The sequence below is a fragment of the Papaver somniferum genome, unplaced genomic scaffold (genome assembly GCF_003573695.1).
Source record: "Papaver somniferum cultivar HN1 unplaced genomic scaffold, ASM357369v1 unplaced-scaffold_150, whole genome shotgun sequence".
Lineage (NCBI taxonomy): Eukaryota > Viridiplantae > Streptophyta > Magnoliopsida > Ranunculales > Papaveraceae > Papaver > Papaver somniferum.
Genome location: NW_020624377.1, coordinates 5,285,868 through 5,298,061, shown reverse-complemented (window position 1 = coordinate 5,298,061; position 12,194 = coordinate 5,285,868). Strand labels below are relative to the sequence as shown.

At 37.4% G+C, this 12,194-nt stretch overlaps 2 protein-coding genes and 1 non-coding gene across 3 annotated transcripts; 1 reads left to right on the top strand and 2 right to left on the bottom strand.

Moving 5' to 3' along the window:
* Positions 1–2,593: 2,593 nt before the first annotated feature.
* Positions 2,594–2,679, bottom strand: TRNAM-CAU. Its single transcript is given in 2 exon segments — positions 2,594–2,629; positions 2,642–2,679. It is a non-coding gene; the product is annotated as a tRNA-Met (tRNA).
* A 208-nt stretch (positions 2,680–2,887) lies between these two features.
* Positions 2,888–3,773, top strand: LOC113336129 (17.8 kDa class I heat shock protein-like). Its single transcript, XM_026582120.1, has one exon. It carries the CDS (start codon positions 3,095–3,097, stop codon positions 3,557–3,559), a length of 465 nt encoding a protein of 154 aa, XP_026437905.1. The 5' UTR covers positions 2,888–3,094; the 3' UTR covers positions 3,560–3,773.
* Positions 3,774–3,894: 121 nt separating this feature from the next.
* LOC113336128 (protein SRG1-like) lies at positions 3,895–5,670 on the bottom strand. The gene is made up of 4 exons (XM_026582119.1): positions 5,325–5,670; positions 4,908–5,155; positions 4,467–4,791; positions 3,895–4,370 (listed from the first exon to the last, which is right to left on the bottom strand). Exons 1-4 carry the CDS (start codon positions 5,580–5,582, stop codon positions 4,098–4,100), a joined length of 1,104 nt encoding a protein of 367 aa, XP_026437904.1. The 5' UTR covers positions 5,583–5,670; the 3' UTR covers positions 3,895–4,097.
* Between the last annotated feature and the right edge of the window lie 6,524 nt (positions 5,671–12,194).

Sequence of the window (12,194 nt, the reverse complement as noted above, 5' to 3'; positions counted from 1 at the left end):
TGTTTTATCATACTCACCACTGTTGTCTGACCTTAGACACTTCAACTTCAGACCAGTTTCTGTATCAACCAAAGCTTTCCACTTCTTAAACACTTCATACACCTCGAACTTATTCTTCATGAAGTAAAACCACACCTTCCTTGAGTGATCATCAATAAAGGTGACATAATATTGGAACCCGCTGTGATATGCAACATCAATTGGTTCCCATACATCCGTGTGAAACAAATCAAGTTTTGCACTTCTCAAGTCTCTTCCTCCTCTGCTGAAACTAACCCGTTTTTGCTTTCCAAGAACACAGTCTTCACAAAAACTCATATCAACAGACTTCACCTTTCGTAGATATCCTCCCGAACGTAGAATCTTCATGTTCTTCTCGCTCATGTGCCCTAATCTTTTATGCCATAATTTAGTGTCTTCACCACTACTAGCCACTGCTAAAGTAGTTCCATCTGAAGTCCGGTATAGAGTACCGACTCTAACTCCAAGAGCTAATACCATAGCTCCTTTCTTCACTTTCCAATTGTGTTTCATTAATACAACTTCACAGTCATCATCACAAACTTGGACCACAGACACCAAGTTCTTCTTCAAATTTGGAACGTGTCGTACATCCTTAAAATTCCATGTCAAACCATTGACTTTCAAGATCACATCACCCAAACCGATGATGTTGCATGCTTCACCGTCACCTAAGAATACTTGGTCATAATATCCTTCTTTATAAGAGATCATAATACTCTTATCACCCGTTGCATGGAAAGAATCCCGAGTCTACAATCCAAGACTCATCTTGCTTGTCCTCAGAGAGTAGTAAAAAACCTTCCGTAATCACCTTCTTGTTATCAACAAGGACCTTCACCGGTTCCGCAGCTGCAACTACGTTGACCTCTTCTTGATTACCTTTGTTTCCACCATTATTAGCACCTTTGTTTTCCGGACAATCGCACTTGAAGTGTCCTACTTTCTTACACGCTCAACACTCAACAACACCTCTAGGCTGGGATTGAGATCTCCCCCTAGATTTCCCGCTAGACTTTCATCTGGATTTGTTGTTGTTGTTCCTATTTGAACTCCTGCCTCTATCTTCTTCCTGCAAACTTAAGGCCGAGCTTGAAGTACTAGAACCATAACCTTGTTCTATTCTTCTTTCCTCTTCAGTATTTAACCTTTGTTGCACATCATCAAGCTTCAAATTCTCTCTCCCTGCGGAATTGCTAATGGTTGTCCTTGCAGTCTCCCAACTCTTTGGTAATGAAGACAACAACCGTAAAGCTTGAACTTCATCATCAAAAGTAATACTAACTTTTGAAAGCTGAGAAATAATCGATTTAAACTTCCCAAGATGTGCTGAAATCGCTTTGTCTTCTTGCATCTTCAGATTAAATAATTGTTCACACAACATAATCTTCCCCGAGGCTGATGACTTTTGATACAACTTTTCAAGTTTATCCATAAGATCCTTCGTACTAGTTTCCTCTTGTACGTTATTGTAGACTTCCTCCGTTAGACATCTACGAAGCACGAATACACACTTGCGATCAAGAGTTTTCCATTCATCGTCTTTGCGTGCTCCCTTTTTCGCAACTCCACCCAATGGATCAGCAATGTCTTTCTCATATAGGTAGTTTTCCATCCGAGACTTCCAAAACGCAAAGTTCTTCCCATTAAAAAATTTAACCCTAGCTACCGTACTTTCGTTATTATCACCCATAACTCCCACTCCAATTGTACTACGATAAACCCTAAAGCTCTAACCCGAGCTCTGATACCAGTTGTCAGGATTTTCTTAGGGAATCACTGACAACCGCGAAATAACGGATCTTGAGATATTATGATGAATAATAAGTAAACCAAGCACAAGCAACTACGAAAATACGAGAAAGAATAAATCAACTCACAAGATTTATAGTGGTTCGACCAATACATACAACTTGTATATATTGTATACGTCCACTTTGAGCCGCGCCAACTCAAATCCACTATGAAGAAAAACGATTACGACGTCGTATGAATCCCAGCAAACCCTTGGTTACACCTAACAATTACCCGAGACGATAACCTTGTCTCTTGTTCCTCACCAATATGCTCTCACAACGAAACCCTAGCTTTAGCCCTAAAAGCTATACAAGAAATCTCTCACCGATCTCTTAATCGTTTTCTACACAATGTAATTCTACAAGGCCTAATTACCTATTTATATAGGTTACAAACTTGGCCACCAAGAATTCTAACCGGTTTAGGAAACCCCTTCCCTAAATAATCACGGCCAACTTTAGAAAATAATAATTAGTCTTGAATAACTAACAACCTTTGCCTTAAGACAAAAGATCTGGTTAAAAATTGTGGATATAATTAGGAGTCTGAAATCTGATTTTTTTTGATTGGGAAAAGTTAAGAGAAAAAAAGGACCAAGCCAGTACAAAAAGCCAAAACATACAACGATAGTCTCCGAAACAAAAAAACTGAGACTTCAAAAACAAGAAGCAAGAACTGTCAAATGAAGACCTTGCATGGAACAAAACAGTAGACTAATTTCTTGCGGAACTTACAAATTTGAGATGTCAGTATCACACTGGTAAAACAAAAAAGTTGGGGCGAGAGAGGCTCGAACTCTCGACCTCAGGATCACTCGTATAGCTATGAGACCTACGCGCTAGCCAACTGCGCCACCGCCCCGTTGTGGTCTACTTTGTTCTTAATAATATAACTAAGTGCCCGATGATAGAGTTGGGCTGGGCTCAACATTCAGTTAGGTGTCCCAACCAAGGGTAAATGATGACGATAACACCAGAAGGTTGTAGAAACCAGTAGAAGAAATGATGTTACAAGAATTTAATACAAATTTCCTTTTAGTTCCTTCTCGAATAATCAAGATTAACCCAGAATCGAACTCATCCTTACCAAAGTCTGCAATATAAATACCGCCTATCCGTCGAAGACAGCCATCTCATCTCATACCAAATCAAAGCGATCAGTTCAATCACAAACAAAGCAATTTACTGCTGCCTATAGCAATCAATCATCCTGCAAGCAAATTCATCAATTTTTGAGTGAAACCCTTTTCATCAAATTCTAAGTTAGAAAACCAAAAATGTCGATCATCCCAAGTTTCTTCGGCAACCAAAGGTCGAACGTTTTTGATCCATTTTCTCTTGATATTTGGGATCCTTTCCAAGGTGGTTCTGATGCTGCAAGGGAGACATCGCAATTAGCAAACACAAGGATCGATTGGAAAGAAACCCCAGAAGCTCATATTTTCAAAGCTGATCTTCCTGGTGTTCTAAAGGAGGAAGTGAAAGTTGAAGTTGAAGAAGGGAGAGTGCTTCAGATAAGCGGAGAAAGAAGCAGAGAAAGTGAAGAGAAGAATGATAAGTGGCATAGAGTTGAACGGAGCAGTGGTAAGTTCTTGAGGAGATTTAGATTGCCTGAGAACGCTAAAATGGAGGAAGTGAAAGCTACTATGGAGAATGGAGTTCTTACTATTTGTGTTCCCAAGGTTGAACAGAAGAAGCCTGAAGTCAAGTCCATTGAAATTTCCGGCTCATCGGCTGCCTGATATGATTATCATGATCGGGAATGTGAAGTGCCTAAGTTGCCTTGTTAGTACTTTTAAATTATGTTGCTATTGTGAGTTATTATGTTACTAGTATGAGTTAGCTACATGTTGGTATGTTCTTGCTTTCAGAGGTTGTATGTGCTGTGTGTCAAAGTGGTCGAGTCAAGTATGCTATGTTAATAAAATGCTGCTTTCATTCATTTTTTCCGCGCCATCATTCTTCGATTAGTTCGGTAACATCTGGACCGGATACCTGAATTCAAATGAAAAGATTGATTGACTAAAAAATCAGCTGTAGTGGTAGAACATAAATATGTGCAACTGCTAATTTACCAACTACCAAGGACTTGCTTGTAATGCAAATTTTCTGTTGAATGAAATTATCAATAATCAATATTGGCAAGTTTAAATTGCTGCCGATCAAAGTACTTCTCTGGAATTGACATTGCACTGCAACGTTTTTCACAATTCTGGTTGAGAACTCTGTATTCATGGAATAACGTTGCACCAGTACTAAAACCATGAAAATCGGCAACAATCAACTGGAAGGATCCCTTTGCTCATTGTCAATCCTCATGGAAGCTAGGTAAGACTTTCCATCAAGTTTACGTGCAAAGAAGTTCTTAAAGTATGTCTCCACAGATTCTCTTCGGAATAATGCTGGTTTATTTGGAGGATTTATCAAGCTATGTGCAGGGCCTAGCTCTGCATTTAAATTGGTTGAGTGGAATGCAGCGACCGAAAGCCTCTCTTTTGTTGAATCCACAACTGCCCGGTGCTCAATGCTGCGATAGACGCCATTGCTCACAATCTGCCAAACCATATGAGAAGTAAAATGCGTTATGCTTGCAAACCAAATTTCTTGTTGAAGCAAGAAAAATGTATGAAAAAAGAGTAATTGGGTGACCTCCATAATGTCACCGATGTTGACTACAAAAGCATTTTGTATGGGTTTTACTGGAACCCATTTCCCATCCTTGCGGATCTGAAGGCCTTCTGTATCATTAAGCTGAAGGACAATTGTCAATGCGTCCGCATCTGAGTGTGGTGAGAAACCTATTACCTGATCAGCCTTAGGACAAGGAGGATAGTAATTCAATCTCATCGATTGGTAACAATCACTGAATAGCTCTCTCATCTCATTTGAGTCCATCTTTAGAGCTTTAGCCATTTGTTCCAGAATAGTTATGGTCAGTTTTTTCAATCCTAGAGCATACTCTTCCAATGCCTCCCTAGAATGAAAAAAATACAAACAGTTCGAATTATGGTTGGACTATAAGAACAACCTCAACTGAGGCACCAGCAGGCCATCGCAGATTCAGTGAAAAAATATGAACCGTAAGCATACCTCAAAGGTAACGGCATCCCCGCAAATAAATGAGGCTTTCTCATTATAGATGGCAGCGTGCTTATGTAAAACATGTCAGACCAATCCAGTTTCTGCTCATCGGAAACAACAAAGAGTTGCCCAAATCCTTCATGGTCACCTGGTTTCTGCCATAACTTTTTTTTCTCCTCTATTGGGAGTTCAAAAAAGTTGTGTATTTCCAATTTTATTTTCTCAATTGTCAAGGAGCTAACTCCATGATCTACAACCTGTGCAAAAACAACAACAAAAATAACAACTTATGAAGATGTGAATTTCTCTACTTAGCAGTTCAATTTTATGCCGTGTGCTTCTCTATATCCAGATCTATGGCGTTTCCATGATACTATGAAAGTGGTAATCTTAAGGTAATTTACATGAATCTGCCAATAGTATTACCTGAAAGAAGCCCCATTCTTTGCAGGCAGAGTGAAGTTTCTCCAATTCATTATCGGCCAATATTGAATCTCCAGAAAGAAGGCTCTCAATATTGATAACAGGTATGGCGTTAGCAGCGGAATCACTCGGATTAATTTCATGATCAAGATTAATACTACTGCAACTTGTTCGGAGATATCGATCTGGGATTTCAGTGATCTCTTGTTTAACCAACTCTTGCACAGATGGAACTATTAGTGAACTTCCAAAGTTGCTCATCCTTGTGATCGATTCACTTGCAGAGGTGTTTTTACTTGCTCAGTTGTTGTGATCCTTAATATGGTTCTATCTTGAGGATGAGATTCAGACTAAATCTTATTTTGTCTTCATAGTTGTCTTAAATGTTTGTTTTACCTCCTAATTTAATACTATATGTCTCATTCATCCGAGGTACAATTTTTCCTTAAAATATCTGGCCATTGTTTACTTCAAGGAATATAGTACTCATTTTGATTATTATACAATCCTGAAGCCTTTGACATATGCATTTTCAAATTTTACTTCTGGAATGCCGTTAATTTTACTGAACTTCAAAGGAAGTGTTTTGCTCCTTTACATTGATTTGATTCAAAAAAAAGATGAATATTATTATTGTCTCTGTGCCATCATTCTGTGATAGCATCTGGTCCTGAGACCTTAGTTGAACACAAAGATGGAATAGAAACTAATTAAGTAGTCGCCAAATGCATTTGTGCAGTACTAATTCCATGAACATTGACGACAATTGTAGGATTGGAATATCGCACATATCAATAATTATGCGAAATAAGGATTATCTGATATAAACGAGCACTATCGCACATGGTAAAGGTGAAGTGACGTATTGGATGATGTCAGTAAAGTCACGAGTAAAGTGTGATGTTCTATGCGAAGTATAAGTTGTGCGAGAATGAGTGAGTGTAAATGAGCGAATGTATCGCACAATGATTCCGAAAATAGTGGATCTCTTAGCTGTCATCCACTATGAGGAATCACTATATAAAGAAAAGAGGTCATCACCTAGGAGAGGGATCTTTTAGTGTGTGTTAGACAAGAAACTAGGAGAGAGAAGGTTTATTTTGAGAACAAGTAAAGTCATTGTAAAGCCATTGTTATCCATTGTATCCAATTATAATCCTTGAAAATTAATAAAGAATTCATCATGATTACTTGAGTGATTGTTTTAGATACGTTGGGGTGTGGTTGTAGGTTTTCCTGCAACTATATTTTTGGCACCAGAAACAGCTTTGGGTGATAAATTCTGTTAATAAGTTACCAAATCTTCAAAAGATAGATCTGAAACTTTTGGGGAAAGTACAGAAGAATAATAAAGAATTTATGGAGAAAGCAAGAATCGTAACAATACAAGGAAGAGGTAGAGATATACAATGTAATTCTATAACTAAAACGTCAATCTCTGATGCAGATTTTCAAGAAAGAATAACAGGTAGAATTCACAAGCGAAATTATGAAGGAAGGAAGGTGGACACGGTGGAAAAAGAATCTTCATTAAAAGAATGGGAAAAAGTGGAGATTAATTTGCAGCAGAAGAAATTCCAGCAGAAAATTTAAAGAGGACAGATCTGTTGGTAATTACAGACACAGCTGAGCGAGGAGAAAACATTATAATGAAGAAGAAATCATAAAAATGGGCAGTTGATATAACACTGATAGATACAGGAAGTGGAGTTGATGTCTTATTTTATCGCACACTCAAAGCAATGGGATATGAAGATGCAAAGATGACACATCCAACTTATAATGTTCATCGATTCAATAAAGCAATCACAAAACCAAAAGGAGAAATCGTGATGCGAATATTACTGGGAGAAGTGGTAACAAAGATAACACTGTGTGTGATTGATATAGAATCACCATACAACATGTTATTGGGAAGACCATGGGTGCACGCGATAAAAGTTGTAGCATCAACACTACATCAGTGCATCATGTTTCCAATCCCAAGTGGTATAGGTGAAATCAAAGGAGATGTAACGAATGCGAAGATTTGCAATCAGGTAGATTTAAGAAATTATGAAGGGAAACCAAATAAGCGAAAGGATCGCTGGAGAAAAGAAAAATAACGAAAAAAGGAGGAAGAGTTTCGGATATACATGATCAGAGCGAAAGAGGAAAAAGGAATACCAAGTGAAGCACCAGCGAAGGAAGGTGAACAGATTAAGACGATTAAGGAACCAACACCAATGGGAGAACTGAAAGCAAATTTTACCGCAGTGAAACCAACGAAAGAAATAAAGTTGGTTCCGAAGAAGAACCAAAAATATTAAAAATAGGAACCAAAATGGATAAAGAAGAAGAAGAAAAAACGGTAAATATCGTGCGAGAATATAATGATATCTTCGCGTGGAGTATGGAGAAAATTTCAGGGATAGATCCGTCTGTCGTATGTCATAAATTGAACATTAAAAAGAATGTAAAGTAATTTAAGCAAAGAATAAGGAAGATCGCAATTGATTATCATCCACAAATAGAAGCGGAGTTGCAAAAGATGCTGGATGCAGGGATTATAAGGGAAGCGAAATATCCAGAATGGATAGCAAATATGTGGTAGTACCAAAAAAGAATAACGGGATACGGATCTGCATATATTTCACTGATTTAAATAAAGCGTGTCCGAAAGATAGTTTTCCTTTACCAGATATACCTTAAATGGTAAAATCGGCGTCAGGAAATGAAAGAGTCTCAATGTTGTATGGATATAAAGGTTATAATCAAATTTCTTTGGATGAAGAAGATCAAGAACATACTGCTTTCTTCGCACCAAGAGGTTTATACTGTTATACGAAAATGCCATTTGGATTGAAGAATGCAGTGCGACATATCAGAGAATGGTGGAAAAAGTATTTGAAAAGTGGATACATAAAATATTATAATTCTATGTCGATGACATGTTAATTAAGATTAAAGAGGCGAAGGATCATGTTGATGATTTGTGAGAAATCTTTGAGCAGATGCGAAAATTCAATGTTAAGGTGAATCCAGAAAAATGTGTCTTCGGTGTATCTTCAGGGAAATTATTGGGTTACATAATATCCAAGAAGGGAATAGAAGTTCAACCAGAAAAAGTACAAGCAATTAGAGATATGCCGCCCCCTGCTGATAGACGTATTTATGTGTCTATTTTGTCCTCAATGTTTCGTATTGTTAGCACTCGTTTTCGTCCTTATTATGGTGTTTTGTGTGTTTCTAGGTATTTTGAGGCAATAAACATTTTTGAAAAATTCGGCTCGAAAAGTTGTTGAAGGCACCCCGAAGGACAATTGCTAAACAGACACCTACTTTGGATAAGAGGCACCCAATTACTAAGGGGCACCTCGATCACTATTTGCACCCCAAGACATCCACCTGCTATTCGCACCCTACTCTGGATAGGGGGCTATCTTCTTCTTCACGGTTTGAGAAATATTTGGCGGGAAAATGTTGTTTGGAACTCCGGTAACATGCAGACTTCTCAGGGCGGATTTTGAACGTGATTTTATGCAATCTTTTCGTGGATTTGGTTTGGGAATATCCTCTTTGGATAAAACAGGATTGGTAATAGCTATAATTTCGAGTGAATGAGGATTATCTATGAATTTCAACAAAACAGAGAAGGAAATAATACTCGGATATTCTGTTACTATATTTGGAAGATTAGAGAAGATTTTGTTGCAGATTGTCGAGGTATTTGGACACGTATTATGTGCTCATGATGTACCCACGTCCTTCACGTGTTTTGAAGGTGTTTGATCTCAAACAGGGAAGTTATAGATATACTCGGGATTACACGAGTTTTGTGTGAGAAATTTCGTGGATGTAGCATTTGAGTGTTGTCTGAGGTAAGGGAGAAGCGTGTTTGGAGTACATTGAGCTACAACAGCAACGTGGAAGAGTTAATAATGGAGTATTATTCTTGTATTTTTCCGAAGAAATAACAAGAATTTATTACGTGAAGATATGGAAGATTTGATGGTTGTTGGGTATAAAAAGGTTTCAAGGAGCTCGCAGAAGAGGAAGGAGAGTTTTGGGTTAAGCAGAGGAGACGTCAGAGCTGCAGACGAGCTGAAGAACATAAGACCAACTTGGACAGTCGCAGAAACCGTGACCTATACTTTCAAACTCAATAACTTTGTGACAATTTTTCCAACAATTATTTTGAGTTCGCAACAGTTCTGTTAGGGTTCTATGTAACAGTGGGTTTTGTAACAATTATAACTGTTAAAACACACTACTTTATATTCTTTCCTCTTGCAAACACCTTTTTGAGCAATGAAAAATTCCTTTGAGTGTGTTTTCACCATGCGGAGCTAGACCCCATCACTAGGACAACGGAGGAAGCAACTTTTCATGATTCTGGTAAATGAATTAATTCTTTTATTGATTTTTTGCATAGATTTAATTGCTTTATGATTTCTATTAATTATTTGTTATTTTGTTAGATGTCGCATGCTTAGTTCTAAATACTTTAAATGCGTCATGCTTTTAACTTACAAATAATATTTTACGAAATCTATTTTTGGCAAAGAACTAGAGTCACAACTTCTTTTGTTTGAGCTATATTGTCTAGAGTTAATGACTGAACCATAACAATATGAAAATTAGTGAAATCCTGCGTCTCAGTGCCTCTTCATCTTGTCACCATATTTGTATATATTTTCCTTATTTTCGTTTAGTAAGTCTTAAAACAAATTCTCAACAAATCTGAGTGAACGAATCATCTTACTATAACTCAATTGAAAATCACATCACCTGCAACACTGAAAGGTGTTCAAAATCTAAATGGATTGATAGCTTCGTTGGGAAGGTTTATCTCACGTTCTTCGGATAAGTGTAAACACTTTTTTAACATATTAAAGAAGTGGACCAAGTTTGAGTGGACGGAAGAATGTGATAAAGCATTGCAGAGCATAAAACTTATTTGGTGAATTTATCCATTATGCAAAAGGCCAAGCCGGGAGAAGAATTGCTATTCTATTTAGCATCAACATCGCATGCGTTAAGTGCAGTATTATTACGCACGGATAACGGGATAGAAAAACTAATATATTACATAAGTAAAACATACAACTCAGCAGAGAAAAATTATTCAAAGATTGAAAAGCTAATTCTCGCATTGGTGTATATATCGTTCAAGCTTCACATTTACTTACAAGCTCATAAGATTAAGGTATTAACGAAGGTACCAATTGAACCAACAATGAAGAATTCAAAAAGATCAGGGAGAGTTGAAAAGTGGAATGCACAATTAGGAAATTATGAGATTGGTTATGAGATTTTATCTTCACCAAAGTCTCAAGTTATCGCAGAGTTCCTCGCAGAGTTTCCATTAGAAGAAGATGAATATGTAGAAGAAATGATGGATGTGGATGAAGACCACGGGAATCCTGAAGACTTATTAACTGATCGGAATTCAAATAGATGGGAAATATTAGTGGATGGATAATCCAATGGAGAAGGGAATGGTATTGGTATTGTATTCATTTCACCAACAGGAGCGCCAATGGCTTATTCATTCAGACTGGATTTCGCATCCACAAATAATGAAACTGAGTATGAGGCAGTTGTACATACACTAAATCTATCAATTGAAATGAAGATAGAAGATGCACGAATAACTAGTGATTCACAGCTAGTAATTCGCCAAGTAGAAGGTACATATAGTACAAAAGAACCATCTTTGCAAAAATACAAACAGTTGGTTATGGATTTAGCAGCGCGAATTCAAAAAATAAATTGGAGACACATAGGCAGAAAGGATAATAGACTTGCAGATGCATTGTCCTTCATACCTTCCATATTAATAGATCCAGTTGTAAGGGGCATAAAAATACAAACACTCTTTTTACCATCTATAGAGAAAGGAGAAGCAACTCAAACAGATGTGATGACAATAGAAAATATGGAAGAAGAAAGTGTGAGCGAAGATAAATATTGGAGAACTAAAATCCATTTATACCTAGAGAAGGGAGAAGTACCAAGAAAAAGGTTGGAGGCACACAAATTAAAAATTCGTGCGACGAATTATGAATTGAGGGAGCGCATTCTTTATAGAAGATCATTCCTGGGACCTTCGCTCAGATGTCTTACGCGAAAAGAAGGGATAGAAATTTTAAAGGCATTACATTATGGAGATGCCGGTAATCATAGCGGAGGAAGGTCACTCGCATTTAGATCAAAGATACAAGGCTACTATTGGTCATACATGCATGAGGATGCGAAACAAGTTTCAAGAAGATGTGAAGAATGCCAACGTCATGGAAAAAAGATACATGCACCCGGAGCGATGCTAAATTCATCAACAAATGCGTAGCCCTTTGGAAAATGGGGAATCGACATTGTTGGACCATTTATACCAGGAAAGGGGCAAAAGAGATATTTAATTGTCGCAACAGAATATTTTACAAAATGGGCAGAAGTAAAAGCAGTTCAGCACATTCGTGATAAGGACATATTCACATTCATCTTTGAAAATATTATATGCAGATTTTATATTCCTGCACAGTTAGTATCTGATAATGGAAAGCAGCTCGAGGGTGAGAATATAGAAATGTTATTGAATGCGTTCAAAATTCAAAGAAGAAAATCTACTCTTTTATATCCACAAAATAATGAACAAGTAGAAGCAACAAATAAAACGATCGCAGATAACTTGAAGAAGAAGTTAGAAGGGCACAACAAAGGATGGTGCGAAGAAGTACATAATGTCGTATGGGCTTACAACATAACAAGGAGAGAAGCAACATGGATGTCACCTTTCTGTTTTACATATGGGGTAGAGGTCGTGTTACCAACAGAGGTTATCATTCCAACAACAAAGAAAGAAGCTTGGGAGAAGAATCTAAGTGAAGATCT